The 21,391-nt window shown below is 39.6% G+C and overlaps 1 protein-coding gene and 1 pseudogene across 3 annotated transcripts in view; one reads left to right on the top strand and one right to left on the bottom strand.

The window, feature by feature from the left end:
- Positions 1 to 399: 399 nt before the first annotated feature.
- LOC101057793 (putative elongation factor 1-alpha-like 3) lies at positions 400 to 1,747 on the bottom strand (annotated as a pseudogene).
- Positions 1,748 to 12,421: 10,674 nt separating this feature from the next.
- PPA2 (inorganic pyrophosphatase 2) overlaps positions 12,422 to 21,391 on the top strand; it is a 104,330-nt gene continuing 95,360 nt past the window's right edge. For 2 of the 3 annotated variants that reach the window (XR_010156330.1, XM_001170451.7), the window contains exon 1: positions 12,428 to 12,652. Coding sequence is in view for 2 of the 3 variants with exons in the window: in XM_001170451.7 (XP_001170451.1) it covers positions 12,496 to 12,652 (157 nt within the window). In the remaining variant the exon portion in view is untranslated. Of the gene's footprint in view, positions 12,653 to 21,391 lie in introns of all 3 variants that reach the window. The other variant, XM_517378.8, reaches the window with a different exon arrangement.

Below are 21,391 nucleotides of genomic sequence, written 5' to 3'. Positions count from 1 at the left end.
ACTGTCTTCCACAATGGTTGAACTAATTTACAATCCCACCAACAATGTAAAAGCTTTCCTATTTCTCCACATCCTCTCCAGCATCTGTTGTTTCCTAACTTTTAATTTTTTTATTTTATTTTATTTTTTCATTAAACTTTTTTAATGGGTCTCAAAATTCTGTGACAAATTTTTGGTAAAGTTGTTTCCAGTAAAAAGTACTGATTTTAAAAACTAATAACTTAAAACTGCCACACGCAAAGAAAGAAAACCAAAGTGGTCCACAAAACATTCTCCTTTCCTTCTGAAGGTTTTATGATGCATTGTTATCATTAACCAGTCTTTTAGTACTAAACTTCAATGGCCAATTGAAACAAACAGTTCTGAGACCATTCTTCCACCACTGACTAACAGTAGGGTGGCAGGTAGTAGGGATAATATTTATTTAGCCTTCTGAGCTTTCTGGGCAGACTTGGTGACCTTGCCAGCTCCAGCAGCCTTCTTGTCCACTGCTTTGATGACACCCACCGCAACTGTCTGTCTGATATCATGAACAGCAAAGCGACCCAAAGGTGGATAGTCTGAGAAGCTCTCAACACACACGGGCTTGCCAGGAACCATATCAACAATGGCAGCATCACCAGACTTCAAGAATTTAGGGCCATCTTCCAGCTTTTTACCAGAATGGCAATCAGTCTTTTCCTTCAGCTCAGCAAACTTGCATGCAATGTGAGCCATGTGGCAATCCAATACAGGGGCATAGCCAGCACTTATTTGGCCTGGATGGTTCAGGATAATCACCTGAGCAGTGAAGCCAGCTGCTTCCATTGGTGGGTCATTTTTGCTGTCACCAGCAACGTTGCCACGACGAACATCCTTGACAGACACATTCTTGACATTGAAGCCCACATTGTCCCCAGGAAGAGCTTCACTCAAAGCTTCATGGTGCATTTCGACAGATTTTACTTCTGTTGCAACGTTGACTGGAGCAAAGGTGACCACCATACCAGGTTTGAGAACACCAGTCTCCACTCAGCCAACAGGAACAGTACCAGTACCACCAATTTTGTAGACATCCTGGAGAGGCAGGCACAAGGGCTTGTCAGTTGGACGAGTTGGTGGTAGGATGCAGTCAAGAGCCTCAAGCAGCGTGGTTCCACTGGCATTGCCATCCTTACGGGTGACTTTCCATCCCTTGAACCAAGGCATGTTAGCACTTGGCTCCAGCATGTTGTCACCATTCCAACCAGAAACTGGCACAAATGCTACTGTGTCGGTGTTGTAGCCAATTTTCTTAATGTAAGTGCTGACTTCCTTAACAATTTCCTCATATCTCTTATGGCTGTAGGGTGGCTCAGTGGAATCCATTTTGTTAACACCAACAATTAGTTGTTTCACACCCAGTGTGTAAGCCAGAAGGGCATGCTCTCGGGTCTGCCCATTCTTGGAGATACCAGCTTCAAATTCACCAAAACCAGCAGCAACAATCAAGACAGCACAGTCAGCCTGAGATGTCCCTGTAATCATGTTTTTGATGAGGTCTCTGTGTCCTGGGGCATCAATGATAGTCACATAGTACTTGCTGGTCTCAAATTTCCACAAGGAGATATCAATGGTGATACCACGTTCACGCTCAGCTTTCAGTTTATCCAAGACCCAGGCATACTTGAAGGAGCCCTTTCCCATCTCAGCAGCCTCCTTCTCAAATTTTTCGATGGTTCTTTTGTCGACGCCACTGCGTTTGTAGATCAGATGGCCAGTAGTGGTGGACTTGCCCGAATCTATGTGTCCGATGATCACAGTGTTGATATGAGTCTTTTCCTTTCTCGTTCTGGCTTTTAGGTAGGGGTAGTTTTCACGATACCTGTGTTCTGGTGGCAAACCCATTGAGAAAAAAACAAAAAAGTTTCCTGACTTTTTAATGATCGTCATTCTAACTGGCGTGAGATGGTATCTCATTGTGGTTTTGACTTGCATTTCTCAATGACCAGTGATCATGAGCTCTTTTTAATGTTTTTTGACCTCGTAAATGTCTTCTTTTGAGAAGTGTCTGTTTTCATATATTTGTTGGCTGCGTAAGTGTCTTCTTTTGAGAAGTGTCTGTTCATATCCTTCACCCACTTTTTGATGGGGTTGTTTGTTTTTTTCTTGTAAATTTGTTTAAGTTCTTTGTAGATTCTGGATATTAACTCTTTGTCAGATGGCTAGATTGCAAAAATTTTCTCCCATTCTGTAGGTTGCCTTTTTATTGTTGAGTGTGATAAACAAATTGTAACGTACAATGATATACAATGAAATATTATTCAGGCATAAAAAGGAATGAAGGCTTCATATATTCTAGAATGTGGATGGACACCAAAAGCATTATGCTAAGTGAAAGACACGAGACACAAAAAGCTGCATGTCGTATGATTCCTCTTATGTGAAATATCCAAAATAGGCAAGCTGATTAGTGGATGTCAGCGGGTGGCAGGGGGGAACAGGAAGTGATTACTTAAAGGATATGAGGTATTCTTCTGGGATGATGAAAATGTTTTGAAACTAGAAGGAAGTGGCAGTTGTACAATATTGTGACTATGCTAAGTGCCACTAAATAGTACACTCGAAAATAGTTGATTGTATATGATGGGAATTTCACCTCAATTTTTTAAACAGGAGAAAGTTAGGTCTAATAAGGTTGAAAATAACTGCTTTATGGTTCTTGATGGCTTTTGTTTCATGCATCCCATGGGCAGCCTTATTAGGCCTATGAAACCCTTCTCAAAATGCCGTTTGTAAATCCATAAATTATATAAAGAAGAAACTCATGATATTGAATTATATTTACAAAAAGATTTTAGAAAATAATTTTGTGATCTAATAACATGCTTCTTCACTGAGGACCTAAATGACTAGATCTAGCAGCAGGTATAACTACCATAATTTTGAAGTAGTGATGGGTGTAAATGATAGAGTCATCTGCAACATCTGGATTACATGCCATTTCTGTTGGAGGCACAAATCATAGGCACTATAATATTAACACTGCTACAGGGTTTGTTGCCTACATTCATAAATGCTACATTTTAGTTAGAAGTTAGTGAAAATAAAAATGTAATCTTTTAAATAAAATCCAGGTTCACTGACCCCCGAAACTCTGCCTCAGAATCACAAACACCTAGCAAACAGAAGGGGCATACATTCTTTCTCCTTTGCCCTTAGGAATACCTTGGCAGAAGTGGTTAAGCAGAGCTAAATAGGAGAATAATGCAGGGTGATGCAAATGAAACAAAACAAAAAGCAACTATGTTGGTGCATTGGATTCCTCTTTAAGACTGTCATGATTAAAGAGATCTATCCTTTACTTCTTTCCAATTTTAGTATATGTGCTGCCGAAGTGAGCACTATCCTTTACTTCTTATCTAACAACATTTTTCCTCCTTATATTAAAATAAATTTTGATCCAAATTTCAATGAAACAAATGGTCCAAGAAACAGCTGACCTAGAGAATAGAAACTTAGTTGGTTGAAAAATGAGAAATTAATTTTATTACCCCTTGTCTGAAAAATAAAAGGAGTGGTTGTCATGTAGAATTTTCTTTTCTGATTGATTTTTTCTATGTGAAAATAAGCTCATGTCCTGAGGCCCATATACTCCTTGGAAATAGGAAATAATACAATTAAGTTGATTTTAACTAAGTCCAAATGACATGAAGAATATATTTGGTCTTAAGCTTTTAGTCTTTCTAGATATTGATGAAATTAGACATAAAATTTATCTGTCATAGAAGAATCACATATGATTTACTATGCATTGTTAAACGACATGAAAAAAACAGAATGTTTTACTTGATTAAGTAGTATTACTGCTTCTAGGCTAAAATAATCATGAGAAATTTCAGCTCCAAATGATACCTTATAAATCCCTTGTAATATTATAAATATAGTACTTCAATTCAAGGGTTGAGCTACTAAATTGGTAATAATAGGTCCTGAACAAAATCTAATGATACAACCCAGTTTCTCTGCCCATTTTCTAGATTTCCCCTTTAGGCCTTCAGCAGTGGGAATTAATTTTGTTTTTAAATGGTTTAACTGTAGAACTATTTTTTTCTCTTTTATACATATTCTAATTACATGGAATAATGGATCTCAAATTGGATTCAAAAGAACCCTGGGTTCCAAATAAATCTTACATAATTCATTGCAAGAAAATATGAACATGTTTTATTTATATTAGACCTCATGCCCACACCAAAAAAGAATTTCAGGGCCCCCCAGAAATAATATAGAATGGTTCATAATTTTGGTTGATGATGCGTGCGATGAGAAGGGTTAGGAGCTCAGCAGCTGAGAAGTTTTTCTTTTCCTTTTCCTTTTCCTTTTTTTTTTTTGAGACACGGTCTCACTCTGTCACTCAGGCTGGTGTGCGATGGTATGATCTCAGCTCACTGCAATCTCTGCCTGCTGGGTTCAAGTGATTCTCCCTGCTCAGCCTCCTAGGTAGCTGGGACTACAGGCAGGCACCACCAAGACAGCTAATCCCAAAGTGCTAGGATTACAGGCGTGAGCCACTGCACCTGGCTGAGAAGTCTTTTCTGCTTGAAAATTATGTTTTTAGGGCCAGGCGCGGTGGCTCATGCCTGTAATCCCAGCACTTTGGGAGGCCGAGGCGGGCGGATCACGAGGTCAGGAGATCGAGACCATCCTGGTTAACACGGTGAAACCCCGTATCTACCAAAAATACAAAAAAATTAGATGGGCATGGTGGCGGGCGCCTGTAGTCCCAGCTACTCGGGAGGCTGAGGCAGGAGAATGGCGTGAACCCAGGAGGCGGAGCTTGCAGTGAGTCGAGATCGCGCCGCTCTATCCCATCCAGCCTGGGCGACAGAGCGACACTCCATCTCAAAAAAAAAAAAAAAAAAATTATGTTTTTAGAAAGAAGATTCTTGTTTTCCCTCCCTCTTTTACTCAACCCTTCATTCATTTGACTCATCTTCACTAAGTAGGTACTGTGTCAGGGGGAATGATAGTGACTGATACAGAATGATTTAAAAAATGGGAAACTTATCTGCCCTTCTGGTGATTAGAATCTAGTAAAGGATTCAGACATTAAACAATCACATAAATCTATTGATAGGATTAAAAACTGAAATAGTGCTGTTACAAAAAATATAAGAAGGTATGATGGAGAATAATAGACATATAAAGACATATAAAGCAATCTTACATTTGCATCTCAATGTACAACCACCAGGAACTGAGAGCTATAAATGCAGATCGATAGTGTGTAGTATTAGTGACTCAAATAGCATGGACATATAAAAACAATGCAAAAAACAACTTGGTGTTTATTTGCAAAATGACAATTTTTAGGCTGAGACACGTATTTTTTAAAAACAGGCTTTTTTCACCTACACAAATTTCTGATGTGACATCTGAGAGCAATGTGCACCACACACAACTCTTTCTTGTGTAGAGCTGTCTTTTGAGTATTACAGGGTGTGCTGCATCCCTGCTCCCTACATACTAAATAGAAATAATGCTCCTCAATTATTGTGACATCAGAAACACCCTGACAATTTCCAAAAATGCCTCTTTGGGGGCAGTACTGCCCCCTTGAGAACCTCTGACCCAATGACTCCTTGAATCTTAAATTTCTTTGAAGATTTATGCTTATTTCTTAAAATTAAATGCAACTTCTGTATTTGCCCATACAGTTTCTGGGTGATTGTTTAAATGTGCATGTAACCCTCATGTATCTGAACCACATGGAGGCCAGTCTCAATATATTACATCTTCCTGAAAACACAAGACTAACTCCAAAAGCACTAATGAGTAATATTGAAGGCTCTGCAGGCTTCAAAGAGAGTGTTAGAAAAGAGCTGCATTTTGCCATATACAGTAAAACTTCCCTAAAATCCATTGTAAGCTTTTCTGTTCCTTTCTCAAAGTCTCTCTCACTCCCCAAATACCTATCATTCAGCTCCACCAGACAAGCTGGCTTCAAATCAAAATAAAAAGCTGTGACAAGGTTTTTTGTTCCCTCCCTCCAGATGGACACAAACTCTTCAAAGAATTATCTTGATATTTGTCCTCTTGTCACTTTTTGGTGAGTGAAATGGTAGAATAAGAAATTTGTCACCTGAGTCTTAGTTTTTAAGGCTTTTGGGTTTAGGAACAGGTGTACAGGAACACATCAGCTCTCCAATTTGCTTTCTCCAGCCTTGTTCCTGGCCTCATCCTAGGTCAAGGCTTCTTCTGACTGTTGAAAGAATTGTAGAGTTGGCAGCTCACAGCATCTTCCTCTAAGCAGCTAATTAAGAATTGCTTTAAAACAAATGTATTTGTTCTCAGGGACTCTTCTAATAGTGGAAAGTCAGGAAAATAACTTGAAATAACGTCACTTCCAAAAATAAAACAAAATTCACTGTTTGCTGTTAGGCATTTTTAAGCCTGAACCACCAAAATTGAGTTTGAGACCCACCATTTGCTCTCTTCCAGGTGGTTAGAGGCATCAGGCCCATTAGAAATCTCTTTTTCACTATACCAAATATGTATTTTCTTCATTTAAGGTACCTAGAACTATGTTCCAATATTTGAGTTGAGCAGTCTTTTAAAGAGCTTTCACCAAAGACATCCTACTAAATTATCATACAGGTATGGATCTGTCAGGAATATATGAGATCTAAGAAACATGAGAAAATGATTACTAGTGAACCATTGCCTCATTCAGAAACTAAGCCTATTTATATTAAGTGGCCTTGAAATTGGGAGCTAAAATTAGTTGCTATTTAATAGTTGCCTATGTTGAAAAAAGAATTTTGATATTTCAAATTAGGTGTTCAGAAACTTTTCATAAAAGGACCTCTGAGGTTTTAAGCTTTGTTCATTAAGTTAGCAGAGGTGGGGATGGTGAAGGAGACAGGTTAAAGTCTACAAAATGAAAATTAGAAAGGACATTTGCTTAAAAATAAAATTATACAAAATTTTCTCAATAATAATAAAGAAAGATATGTTAGAATCTCTGAAAGAGTAAAACCATCCATAGAAGGCCCTCAGGGGAGCCTAGTTCCATTTAACATAAAATGATTAATGATTTTTCAGACGACTGCAGAAGAGGCAGTGTGTACTTATGCTCAAGCAATGGCAATTCAGGTTAAGAACAGATGCCTGTTATAAATGGGGCATGTAAAGGTACTAATGCCACCCTGACATTCAGATAGGAAGTTAAAATAGAACAATGATTTTCATTAGATGAAAAGAAAATGTGTTTATGGAAAATACAGTTAATGCAAGAGAAAAGAAAAGGAAAACTTTTCTATATCAAATTATCAATACTACATATTGGTTCATAGTTTCTGAATGCAAGTCATTTCCTATAATAGTTTGTTTTTATTGTTGTTGTTTGTAAATAGGCTTTACTTTTTAGAGCGGTTTTAGGTTCACAATAAAATTGCACAGAAGGTACAGAGATTTCCTTTATTCTCCATACCCTACACACAACCTCCTCATCATCCCCTACTATCAACATCCTCCACCAGAGCAATACATTTATTATAATCAAACCTACATTGACAACTCATTATTACTCAAATTCCTTAGTTTACATTAGCTTTCATTTTTGGTGTTCTGCATTCTGTGGATTTGGACAAATGTATAATAATATATATCCACAAGTAGAGTATCATACAGAGCAGTTTCACTGCCCTAAAAATTCCCTGGGTTCCATCTATCCATCCCTCACTCTTCTCTAACCCCTGGAAACCACTGAGGCTTCTATAGTCTCCACACTTAAACCTTTTCCAGAATGTCATACAGCTGGAATCATACAGTATGTAGCCTTTTAGATTTGTTTTCTTCACTTAGTAATATAAATTTAAGGTTTATTCATGTCTTTTCATGGCTTAATAGCTCACTTCTTTTTAGTGCGGAATAATATTTCATTGTCTGAATGTACCATAGTTTATCCATTCACCTACTGAAGGACATCCTGGTTGCACCAAATTTTGGCAGTCACAAATTAAAACTGTGTGTGTGTGTGTGTGTGTGTGTGTGTGTGATGGGGATTTGTGTACAGATTATTTCATCACCCAGGAAATAGTGCCTGATAGGTAGTTTATGGGTTTCACCTTCCCATCCACTCTCCACTCTCAAAGAGGCACTGATGTCTGTTATTCCCTTCTTTATGTCCATGTGTGCTCAATGTTTAGCTCTCACTTATGAGGACCTGCAGTATTTGTTTTTGTTGTTGTTATTGTTCCTGCATTAATTGATTTAGGATAATGGTTTCCATCTGTGTTGCTGCAAAGGACATGATTTCCTTCTTTTGATGGCTGCACAGTATTCCATGGTGTAGCTGTACTACATTTTGTTTGTCCAGTCCACCGTTGATGGCTTTTTGCCTATTTTTTAAATTGGGTAGTTTTCTTTTTCTTGAGTTTTAACAGTTCTGTGTATATTTTGATAATAGTCCTTTATCAGACACATATTTTGCAAATATTTTCTTTCAGTCTATGACATGTTTTCTCATCTTGAAGCATCATTGTTTTAGTAAGAAAAATAAATTAACTACAGCAATAAAAATACACACACACACACACACACACACACACACACACAGACACACCTATATACATTTTAAGGCCTAAAGTTAGTCAAGCTCTTATAGTTTCATTGTATTGTGAAAATAATTTTATCAATAGATAATTGCCAGTATTTAAATGAGAAATGGTATAGAACTGTGACATGTATTTATTAGAAAAAAATGTGGTTGATGAATATCGGATGAACTTGAACTTTAGGTAACATTCTGAAATATTTTGGAAATCTTGTAATTTGACAAATATTTTAAATGTTTGGTAACGTGAAAATTATTTTTAAAGTCTCCCTTGTGGTTAAAGTCTTCCAAAGGCTAGTGAAATATCAGTCTGTGTGTCTCTGAACTGATTAATTAGAAAATATTCAAAATTGTTTTAAAATTCTCATTACTTCTATTGCATACTGCCCTATTTCTTTCCCCCTACAAGCTAGCTATTGTGAGCAAAGATGAGCAATTAGCAAATTTCTTAATTTGCTTATTTATCATGTTGTAGGTAATAATAGTAATTCGTTTTAGGGACATTTACTGCTTTTATAAAAGTAAACACATAAATGAGTACTCCACAATTTCAAAATTATTTTATTTTCTATTAGGATAATCTAGCATTGCAAAAAACAATAACCATAACCATGGTAGATTTTGTGTTATGCTTACCAATACTAAAAACAGAAACAGAACTGGAATTCACTAAGTATGTAATTTTTCTCTAGTTCCAACTATTATCTTTACTGCAGTTTCACAGTTGTGGTAGTCACTGTGATGTGCCATGGCTTAATGAACTTTTGCTGAACTGTTGGGAGTACAGGCAGCAAATAGCATTTATCTGTCAGCTTCTTCAGGGATGGCCATAGCTGCCTTGTCCAAATCATGTCCTTTCCCAGGTCAGCTTATATCCATCCAATCATTGAGGTTATAAAGGCCCGTCAAATTGTGCTCTCCATTGGACAACTGTAACTAGCCTTTTAAACTCCAGAGTATTCTATGAGGTGGGCTGAGGCTATTGGGCTTGCACCACAGCTCGACTTCTCTCTCAGCTCTCTCTTGCTTTCTTACGCTCATCTTCACATACTGATCCCAAGTGTACAGCCTAATAAACACTGCACACACATACTAAATTCAATCTCAGAGTCTGCTTCTCAGAGAATTCCAGTGGTGAAAATAGTTCCATCTCCAGCAGGAACTCTGCATTGTTTCAAACTTAACATGTCCCAGCTACGTTTATCATCTTAGTGTCAAAATTTCTCTCTCATTTTTATTAACATATATCTGAAAATAACACCACATATCTCTTGGTTATTTATTACGCATAATTTTTTTTAACTCTTCCATCCTCATTTCACAACTTCCAGCGAGATATCAAATTTGGTCATTTCTTCCAAATTCAACATTCTTTTCTATTTCTATTGCCAGAACTACTGTCTGGGTCCTTGTCACTTGGTACCTGAGATACTGTCAATACCTGGACACCGTATCTCTTATTTTCTATTCTGGTCCTTCCTACATATTAGTTATAGTTTTCCTGAGCCACCAGTTTCAATTCTCTGTTGATGAATCTCTGGTGGTTTGGTATTTCATAAACTCTGGAAATGTTATTTCATGATTTTACGTGTATTTGTCTTTATTCTCCAACTTGTAAACTCCTGGGACTAAGACTTTTACTTGCTATATGATGACAACAGGAGATGTCAATAACGGAAATCCAACATGTTAGACTCCAAACGTCTAAATTTGAATATGTACATAATTAAACATTATGTAATAAACATTACCCTCAGAGTATTTTTAAAAAGTTTTAAAAGCTAACCTGATACCTATTATTATTTCCTATCATTTATATTATGCATTTTTAATTTTGATTCTCAAATATTCCAGTAAACTGTAGAGAATGAAAGATGGAAATTTAAGTGATTAAAAATAAATGTAAACCTACTTAACAAAAGTCAGTGTTTTCTTTTCTGAATGCATGATAACTTGGTAACATTTTACAATGCAATTTACAAAATAACAAGTTAGTGTCAAGATTTCATTTTAAGTAAACATTTATATTCAGAAACGTTTAGTATCTTTGTTGATTTCTTCAAATCAGGATGCATATAACTTGTTGTCAGTTACTAATAAAATATGTTGCCAGAGTTAAGAAAAGCTATTAGCAAGAGGGACCTCAGAACTTTATGCTGGATTATCTCAATAGATAACTTTTTTTTTTTAAACAGGGTGTGGCTCTGTTGCGGAAGCTGGATTGCAATGGCATGATTTTGGCTTCACTGCAACCTCCGCCTCTTAGGCTCAAACCATCCTCCTATCTCAGCCTCCCAAGTGGCTGGAACTACAGGCGTGTGCCACCCCGCCTGGCCAATTTTTGTATTTTTTATGGAGATGGGTTTTACCATGTTGCCCAGACTGCTGGTCTCAAACTCCTGGGATCAAGTGATCCTCCCACCTTGGCCTCCCAAAGTGCTAGAATTACAAGCATGAGCCACCACGCCCAGCCTGGATACTTTAAGTATCCACAGATCATTAGAAATTAGCCTACAACCTTGCCTCCATAGGAATTTGTCTTATTTAAATATCTAATCTTCAAAAGTTAATAGAAAAATTAAGCTTTTTTTCCAACATAAACAAAAATTATACAACTCTGTGATATATGCACAGAAGAGATTTTCTCTCCTTTTTATGGGAGCATTTGCCTTATAGTTATGCCTATTCAAGTTGACACATTACAAAGCTACCACTGTTGACAAAAACATTTTAGGATCTATAATCTTAGTAGAGTGTCTCTAAGTAGCTAGTCACAATATCTCCTAGGAATCCTTTCTGGAACTTGGGTAGACCAGTATCTCAATTTTAATGATCACACGATAATTGGAGATGCTGAAAGAACCTGGGTGCCCAGTAGGAAAGTAGCCTAGATGATGATAGTCCCAAAGAAGATGGACTAGAAAAAAATAAAATGACACTTGTGGCAGACTACTGGTTGTTCTACAATATCCATTCTCCCGGATATTGGCTCAAACCATCCTCCTATCTCAGCCTCCCAAGTAGCTGGAACTACAGGCGTGTGCCACCCCACCTGGCCGATGTGCGGTGGCTCACGCCTGCAATCCCAGCACTTTGGAAGGCCAACGCAGGCGGATCACCGGAGGTCGGGAGTTCGAGACCAGTCTGACCAACATGGGGAAACCCTGTCTCTACTAAAAATACAAAAATTAGCTGGGCGTCGTGACGCATGCCTGTAATCCCAGTTTCTCAGGAGGCTAAGGCAGGAGAATAGCTTGAACCCAGGAGGCGGAGGTTGCAGTGAGCCGAGATTGTACCATTGCATTCCAGCCCAGGCAACAGTGTGAGACTCCGTCTCAAAAACAAAACAACAACAACAAATAATAAAATAAAAGAAAGAATAAATAATCTCTACTGGGTTAGGAAATGGCCTCATGGAGAAGATGGCATTTGAGTAAGCTACTTAGGGTTTTTTTGCTCTGTAAGTCGGTGTCAACGTCACGTTTTCACGTGGTGGCCTGATCATTTTGTCTTACAGTGATGTCTTTGCGTGCATGTGCGCTCATCTCCTATATTGGACAGGGTCTAGAGCAGTTCCTGGCACAGAGTAATCACTCAATATTACATCACTATAATAAAAAATCATGATAGTAAATCTTGACGGGATAAATGAAGGCATGAATAAATGTTTGAATTAACGAGTGGCAGTGAGCTCTTCAGGGGTGGTGGGTCTTGTCTCACTCGTCTTTGAGCTGCGGCCTCGCTGAGGGCATAGTGCGCACAACTGGCTGGTGGCCCAGATTCCACTGGCAGGGACCAGGATCGCAGCCCAAGCGCCGGGGCGGGAGGGATGACTCCGGACGGTAGGGGGCACCGGCGTGCGGCCCGGCTGAGCCCCCAGGTAGCTCCGCGCGCACAGCAGGACGGTCATTGACGCCATGAGCGCGCTGCTGCGGCTGCTGCGCACGGGTGCCCCAGCCGCTGCGTGCCTGCGGTTGGGGACCAGTGCAGGGACCGGGTCGCGCCGTGCTATGGCCCTGTACCACACTGAGGAGCGCGGCCAGCCCTGCTCGCAGAATTACCGCCTCTTCTTTAGTAAGTAGCTCCCGGAGGTTCGCCGAGCGGCGCACCGGAGAAACCTGGGTGGGGGATGGAATGGGGGACACTTGGGACGCCCCGCGCGGTCTCCCTTCTCTCTTTTTGGGGCCCTCAGCGGTAGCCGCGCGGTCCAGGCCACCTTCCTTCCCGCGGGAGCGCGCACCGAGTCACGAGAACTGCCAGCGAGGAGGCGGCGGATCAAGACCCCAAAGCGGAGCGCAGAGGCGCAGGGCTGCCGGCTGGGGGGTAGACAGCGCCCTGTGCCCTGCCAGCCGCCCTCCCCGAGGGGTAGTCAGAGTGCAGGCGGCCACACCGCGGCGGCCTGCAGCCATTAGCCGGCCCGGCCGCCGTTCCTGGTTCACACAACTCAGTGAGGAAGGGAAGGCAGAGCCCGCCCACATGCCGGCCTTCCTAGAGGCGTAAGAAACCTCCTACTGCGGGAGCTCCCTGACGTCGGAGAGGCAGGCGGAACTTTGCGGATGCCTAATCCAGCGCGTCTTCTTTTTTTGAGGGACTCTGATGAAGGTTCTTTCCCAGAAGCTTGACTTGGTACGCACAAGTTTACACCCTGAGTGTGATCCACCATCCAAAGCCTCGTTGGTTCCGGAGCAGCCCCTTATCCTCCCCAAGCTGAACAAGCCCAGAGGGCTAAGCGACTTCGGGGGGTCCCTGAGTTGCCCAGCTCAGAGAAAGGACCCAGGTCTTCGTGACTCATTGTTCCGTGTACCGCATTGTTTCACTGTGTACGTTAACCGTAACTGAAAATAGCGATCTCGGTCGCTTGCCTTCACGCCCCACTGACTGCAGAGCCTTGGAGTGGTAGTATCAAAGTGGGCCTTGCATTATCGCTCCCCTTTTCGGAGCACTGGCTTTGGAGGCTTTCAGTTCTAAGCAGGCCCTCGAGTTCTTCACGTCTTAACTCTGTGACCCCGGACGAGTTTAAGTTGCTAAGCCTTGTTTTTTCTCATCCGTAAAATAGGGCTGCAAGTATTACATGACATTATATATGTAAAGTGATTAGTCACAGGGCCTAAAATATAAATTACTATTGTTAATACCTATAATCATTATAGATATTTGTAATTTATGAGAGATTTGCAGTTATGCTACATGAGTTTAGGGTCGAGGATTATTTTGTGGGAAAGAAGAGTTTGCCTAAAGTCGTGTGATTATAATGCAACTAGTACTAGAATTTCTATTTTCTTCAAAATTGGTTGCAGTTTTCACCCTATGCCACATATTTTCTTCTATCTTTGGTTAAGACTGATCAGGTGAACAGGAAGTCTCAAATTTCTGAATGGATTATGTTCTAAAAGGTTACCATGTGATGATTAATGGGAATAGTCAGAAAAAATTATGAAGTGGCAGTTCGCTTTTTAAGCAGATTTAAAAAAGGCCTGTCTACTGCAAGTATTCTAGATTTGCAATAAGTACGGTAATTAATAGATACCCAAATAATAAATATTTATGAAGTGTGCTAGACACTGTTAGGCATAGTACAGAGATTCACAATATTACTATAATTATGGAAAAAGTAAATACACTGGTTGAGCAAAAACAGGCTTGAGAAGCCTGGAGCGCACAGAGTAGTTGACCCAGTACCGGATTTGGAATGGGGAGTCCTAGGCCATAATCTTGGCTCTGCCGTTAACTCGCTGTGTGCTGTTGGGTGGGTGGTTACTTCAGTTCTTTCTCACAGAGCCAGTTTCTTCAGCTGTAAAATGAAGCTTTTGACCTTGAAGTGATGATCCTCAAGGTCCTTCTCAGCACTGGTATTCCCTGAAGGCATTGGATGAATAACGGAGATTCTAACAGTCTCTGTTAAGACAGGATGTCGAATGGGGGCATTTTTGGGAGTATGTTGGCCTCTTATTGTTGGTTTGTTTCTTTAGCTGCAAATGTACTTAGGACTCATGATTTTTCTGTAACTAGAGTGCCACAAATAAAATACGTTTTTCATTCAGTTGGATAAACAGGGCAGGAAAGAAGAAAACCCGATTTTACTAAGGTAAATGGGCAAAAACTGGAAGAAAGGGGAGTGTGGTTTTGGAGAGGGTCCCGATGGTAAGATCCTGATTGGAAGGTGTGTTGGTTAAACAATTTCTGAACTAACCGCCAGATGGCATCACTGGCCAGGACTGTTTACTACCTGCTAGAAGGGGTAGGGCAAAGTGAAACGAAGCCACTCTAGGGCGAATGGGGTAAGGGGAAAGCAACGAATAAATTGCCCTTTATAAAGATGATAACAGACTGGATATTTTTTACTCAGTGTGTCTGTATGCAGTACTAGGGTGGACTAATGTCTCACTTCAAAGAAAAATATGAGTGTAGTACTACTTGGCCTAAAATTGTTACTCAGTGTTACTAAAGTGTAATCATTTTCCACATCTCCAAATATATTCCAAGTCTCTGAAATACTAGTGCATTGGGAGGTAGAACATTTTCGAGCTTCATGTCTGTAAATGGTTTCTCTTTACTGTCATTCAGTAAAATCAGAATAAACAATTGATGTAATACTTAAAAAAAAATTGGTGTTAAACTTCGTAGAAAGAGTGAGACAGGATGATTAGGGGAAAGGGTATCCTGATGGGAATCATCAGGCCTCCTTGGTGCCAGCCCTGACCCTGTTAGTATCTTGCTGTCACTTCACCTCCCTGCATCTCATTTTTTAAAACCATGGAATGAGGAGATTGGACCAGATGATCATTTTCCAGACTGCTTAGTTGAACACAAGCATCCCATGGTATATTATTAGATTTTCTTTAAAACAGAGGGTTTCATGGTTTAATAAATTAGAACACTTCCCATTTTATTGCTTTTTTGAAGAATAATTTGCCTATTTAAGTTCTGGAAAATTCGGATGTAACTTCTCCAAAAACTGAACCACAGAGTACTTATTTCTCAGAACATTTGTTAACATCTTAGTGACATCAGGGTTATGATTTCTGCAACTTCCAGAAGCAACTGTGCTGTAACAGTTCTAAACTAATAGTCAAACCACTTAAGCTGTAGTCCTGACTTTACCGTCTTGGACAAGTCACTCGACTGAATTAACCAGAGGCATCCCTTACCTTCAGATGACATCCGGTAGCTCAGTTTCTCCGTAAATAAAATGGGGATAGCACTAGTAATTTTATAGAATTGCTGTGGCAGTTAAATGAGACTACGTGTGTAATTATCAGTGTCTCACACGTGATAGGTATTTAATAAATGTTATTTATTTTTCCCTTTTGACTTTAAGACATTAGACTAAAATCCTTATTATTACATTCTGTGAAGGGAGAAAATAAGGTGATGTGATTGATTATTTTGAAGTGTTCCTGTTAATTTATAGGTTTCAGAAGGTTTTTTGTTGTTGTTGTTTATTCATTTTATTTTTATTTTTTTGGTTTGTTTGTTTGTTTAGAGATGGGGTCTCATGCTTTTGCCCAAGCTGGAGCACAGTGTGCAATCATGACTCACAGCAGCCTTGACTTCCCCAGCTCAAGCGATGCTCTCACCTCTGTCTCCTGGGTAGCTGGGACTACAGGCATGCACCACTGTGCCCGGCTTCCTAGGTCTTAAAGTTTTAATGGGTACTTGCAGTCTTTTAAATTAACTGTGAAATCATAATGAAGTTAGACTCACTTATATTGAGCCAAAGACCTAATGCTGCATGCCAGTATTCCTTTGATATCTTGCGTGTTTTTGTTTGTTTTGTTTCGTTAATAACTTGAAATTTTATTTTAGATTTCATACTTTTCTCAAAGGATAGGGAAAAGCTATGCTTTCCATAATTAGGAATTTTGTTATTATGGGATAGGCAACTGGTTTACTTAGAGAAATAGTGCTGTGGATAATTCAAGTTGCTTTTATTTAGTCTGGGAATGAACCAAGCAGTTCTTTAAAATTAATTTGCTTTGTCACTTATAGTAAGCATGTGCTTGTGTTGAAATTACTGTAGGTTTTCTTTACGTCATTTGGGTAGTAGGAGGAATCTGCCATTGAAAGTGCTGTATCTTTGGACTTAAAAGAGAACTTCCCGTGAATAATCCACAAAATATGTTTGAGTCTTAAATATGAGTTTCTGTAACTTTTTAAAGTTGGCCTGTATCATAGAACTTCAACTGATATAATGGAACACAATGGGTTTTGTGTGAATATAGAAAAAGTGTTTTATTTGATTTTTCAGTCCTTAAAACCTTAAACGTTTTCTATATCAGTGCTGTGAAATAGGAATTGTGTGATCTATATGGAACAGAGGAAGCATTTTTATTGAAGTTTTTAGGCTCCTTTACATTTCTTAATCTTTTTATCAGAAAATAAAACAAAGTTAGCTTTAGTCATTGCTGAAGCTTCCAGTAAGAATCTCTATAAGTGGTTTTGTAGTAGTGTGTAATCATATGTTGGTATATGGCATACATTTAGCTGTCTGGTATAGATACATAAAATTAGGTATGGTTTTCACATTCCATTCAGTTTTCTCACTTGCTCTGGTGTAAGTAATAAACTTTCATCCTGATACAACTTGCTCTTGTGAGAGAAAGAATCACATAGATAACTTAGAAAATGCTAGAATAAAATCTGATTTCAGACCAGTTGAAGGGAGAATTTTGACCACTGTTTGGCAATATCGTGTAGATTGATGGGCCTGATAGAGGTTAGCAATTAATGCCTAAGGACACAATCTGATTTTTGACGACAGTGAAATACCATGGCAAAAATGACACAGTGACTACAATCATTTATCTCTTTTCCCCTATAATAAATATCCTATTAAAGTGATAGTAAGTGAGGATAAGAAAGGGTAACCCTAAAACAACAGATAAGGAGCCACCAAAGGTTGAGATTTTGAAATATGTATAAAAGATTAAAAAACCAATGGAGATATGGTTATTAATGAAGCAGTGTGGAAGAAGTCCCAGCTTAAGTATATGTGTTCAGGGGATGTAGTTTAGGGAAAAGCCGAGCTGCTGCAGAACCTCAGAGAGGTTGTGGGTGTGTTGATATAAGATAGGATAGAGAGTTAGATGGATGTAGAACTTAACACAGGGGGATTAGTTTAAGTTGTACTACAAATAGCACACAAATGTTTCCCATGCAGGTCTAATGCATGAGGGTTGTGTTAGTTCCAACTGTAAAAGTGAATGAAGAGCTGAGAGGGAAGTAGGACCCTTGATGGTGTTGGTGCCCCAGCAGTACTCTGCATGCTGGTATTTGGGGACCCCAGCATAACAGCCAGCCTCCTACCCATTCATCTCTGTGGGAACACAGAGTTCCCAGTGATTTTTTTCTAGTCTTTTTAATATAAACCAAATAGTCAAGGATCACCTAACTTAGGCTTTCATCACTACTGTTCTACCAAACTGCTTTTTGTCAGGGCTACCTGTAACCTCCATGCTGCGACCTTAATGGTCAGTTTGAAGTCCTCATATGACCGATCAGCAGTACTTTTTACAGTTGATCACTTTCTCTTTGAAACACTTTTTTTGTCTTTCCCAGAGGAAACTGCTTTCCTCTGGGATGCACTTTGTCTTAGTTTTGATGCTTCTCCTTCACATTCTCCCTTGCTGAACCTTTGTCATATTTCTGAACTCTAGCCTTTGAAATGCCCAGGGCTCAATCCTGAGCCCACTTCTCTATCTATACTGCCTCTCTAGGGCAGGTGTTGGCAAAGTTTTCTGTAAAGGGCCGGATAAGGAATACTTTAGGTTTTGCAAACCATTCAGTCTCTGTCACAACTACTCAGCTCTGCCATTGTAACATACAGCCATGGACAGTAAAAGTATGGCTGTGGTTATGTTCCAATAAAACTATATTTACAAAAATGAAACCAGGCCATGTGACAGATTTGGCCCATAAGCCAGAGTTTGCTGACCATTGCTGTTGCTCTGGGTGATCCCATCAGGTCCCATAGTGTTAGATGCTGTTTATGATTCCCCAATTTATAACATTAGCCGCATCTCTTCTTGAACTCAGAATTTACACATCCAGCTTTCTACTCTGTATTTCTACCTAAATGTTTAAGATACAACTCAAGATTAACAGTACAAAACAGAACTCCTGACTCCCCACCCCCACCGAACTTGTTTCTCTCTTTAGTTGCTAACCCATAACCTGGGCATTATTCTTGTCACCTTTTACTCTTATCCCACAGCTAACTCATTAGCATATTTTTTTGAAATGTACCAAAAGACAATTCCTTCTCTCCACTTCCACCCTTCTCACTTTCTCTGTTTCACCATCATCTTTCCCTTGATCAGTTGTAACCTCCTGATTCTTCACCCTGTTTCCACCCTTAGCCCCGTATAGTCTACTTTCCATACAGCAATCACCTTCATCCTTTTAAAATGTAAGTCAGATAATGTCCAAGCTCTGCTGAAAATGCCAGTGGCTTTCCATTTCACTCAAAAAATTTTTTGAAATATGTACCATAGCATGTAAGGTCCTACTGGATCTAATACTGGGCTCCTCTCTGAATTCATTGCTTGCCACTTTTCCTTTCGATCAGTGTCCTCCTGCCATCCTGGCCTCCTTGCTGTTTCTCAGACATGCCATGTATGTTCTTTCCTCTGCACACCTGTGCTTTTTATGCCTTCAGTGCTCCTCCCTAGAGGTCTACTTGATCTCTTCCCTCACTTCATTCAGATCTGTGCTGAACTGTTACCCACCAGAGAGATCTTCCCTGACCATTCAATATCAAATATTACTCCTTCTGTTACAGTAGGTAGCTAGTCAGGCATGAGCAGGGCAGAAGAGGGCTCCCCTCCCTCAACACACACCAGGAATGACAGGCAAACATCAGGTGATGGTCAGGCAGTTGTTAACTGTTTCTCTAAAATATTAATTGGTTGCAGCCTGCACCAGGGAAAGGCAGTCTCCAAATAAACAGAAGCACCTGAAGTTGGTGATCAGCAGCTTCCCATGAGATCTCAGGAACTGGGTGAGTGGGCTCAAGCATTTGCACTAAGAGGCAAAATGGCAGAGTTTGGTATGTGACCTCCTAGGGACATTCGACTGGTAAGGGAAGAACACCTCAAGTGAACACGCGTACAACTCCAGTAAACACGTTGCACATGGTCCCTTTCCCAAGTGCTAGGAGGCTACTGTGTGTGCAGACAGCCTGCCCCAAGGGAAGAATCAGGGGAGATGGGACACAAGATCCTGGAAGTATGCCAACATATAAAACCCCAAGTTGAAAGGTCAAACCGTTCATTTGTCTTTTCAAGTTGCCCACTTTGCCCTCTTCCAAGTGAACCTTCCTTCCCTTTGTTCCTGCTCTAAAGCCTTTTATTATAATAAACTGATTCCATCTCTAAAATTGCCTCAGCCTCTCCTTCTGCCTTCTGCCCCTCAGTTGAATTCTTTCTTCTGAGGAGGCAAGAATTGAGATTGTTGCAGAGCCATAGGGATTTGCCATTGGTAACGCTTCCATTATTCATTCTTCACTTTCCCTAATTTGTTTTCCTTTATCTTTATAGTGCTTATGATATGTGATAGAATAAACACATAATCATTGCTTCTGCACCCCAACTAGAATGTGATTTCCATAGGAACAGGGAATTGGAATTTGTATCTAGTATCTAGAACCATGCTTAGTACAGTGCATATGTTCAAGAAATATTTACTGAATGAATTTAAGGAAAACTTAAAAATTAAATGGGAAAAACAAGAAACTTGAATTTTAGAAGGTCGAGTGGGTGTTCTCTATTACATCTGCTATAAAAAAAAGGAAGAGTGGGCTGTGAAGAAATGGCAATCAAGACCAAGACCTCTTTAGCAAATAACTTGTTAAAACAAGTAAGTCAGTAGAAGGTGTAGTGGGTTGAATGGTGTTCTGTTTTAAGACACGAAGTTTGTGGTAGTTTGTTACAGCAGTCCTAAGAAAAAGAATATAGATGAATTAGAAGATAAGGTAAATCTATCAGAAAGTAGAACAAAATGTCAGAGATAGAAAAAGGAGGCAAGAAGAAGTGACGTAGAGATTGAATCCAGAAAGTCCAACATTTGACTCATATGGGTTTCAGAAGGAAAGAACAGACAAAATGGAGAAGAAATTGTAAAAGGGATAATAGAAAAAAATCTAAGAATTGAAGGACCCAAGTTTTCTGACCCCCCCAGTCACATTATTATACAGCTATTGAGAGGATCCCACATGTCTTGCTGGGGGTTGGTCAGCTAACAGGCCTGCAACACTGAATGCTCGAAGACTGGAGTAATACCTTTGAAATTCTGAGAGAAAAGAGTTTTCCTCCTAGAATTTTCTACCCAGCCAGCTGTCAATCTGGAGTGAGAACTGAGTAAAGACATTTTAGACATTTAACAACTTGAGAAATTGGCCTCACATGCAATCCTTCTTACAGAACACTTATTAGGGATATGCTTCTGCAAGACAAGTAAACCAAAAAACGTGAATGCATGGGATCCAGAAAATGATAGATCTACACTGGAGAGCAAAGAAGCAGTCTTAGGATGCCCGGAAAGCATCCAGTTCATATTGCAGCCTGAGGATAGAGGGTTCCTGAAGGAGCTGTTTGGGTAAAGAGAGGATTCCATAATTTTGATGATATCCCTGAGGCATTGGAATAATTTATAGATGTGATTATGACAATGTAAGAAAGATAATTAGAAGTACGAAGAAAAATAGAAGCTGAACCAAAAAAGGAAATTTAATTATAGCAGCATCCTCACCAAAAATAAACACATAGACAACGCTTCTCACACACCTGAGTGTAAGAATTATTTGGGATGTTTGCT

The sequence above is a fragment of the Pan troglodytes genome, chromosome 3 (genome assembly GCF_028858775.2).
Source record: "Pan troglodytes isolate AG18354 chromosome 3, NHGRI_mPanTro3-v2.0_pri, whole genome shotgun sequence".
Lineage (NCBI taxonomy): Eukaryota > Metazoa > Chordata > Mammalia > Primates > Hominidae > Pan > Pan troglodytes.
This window is presented reverse-complemented; position numbering and strand designations above follow the sequence as displayed.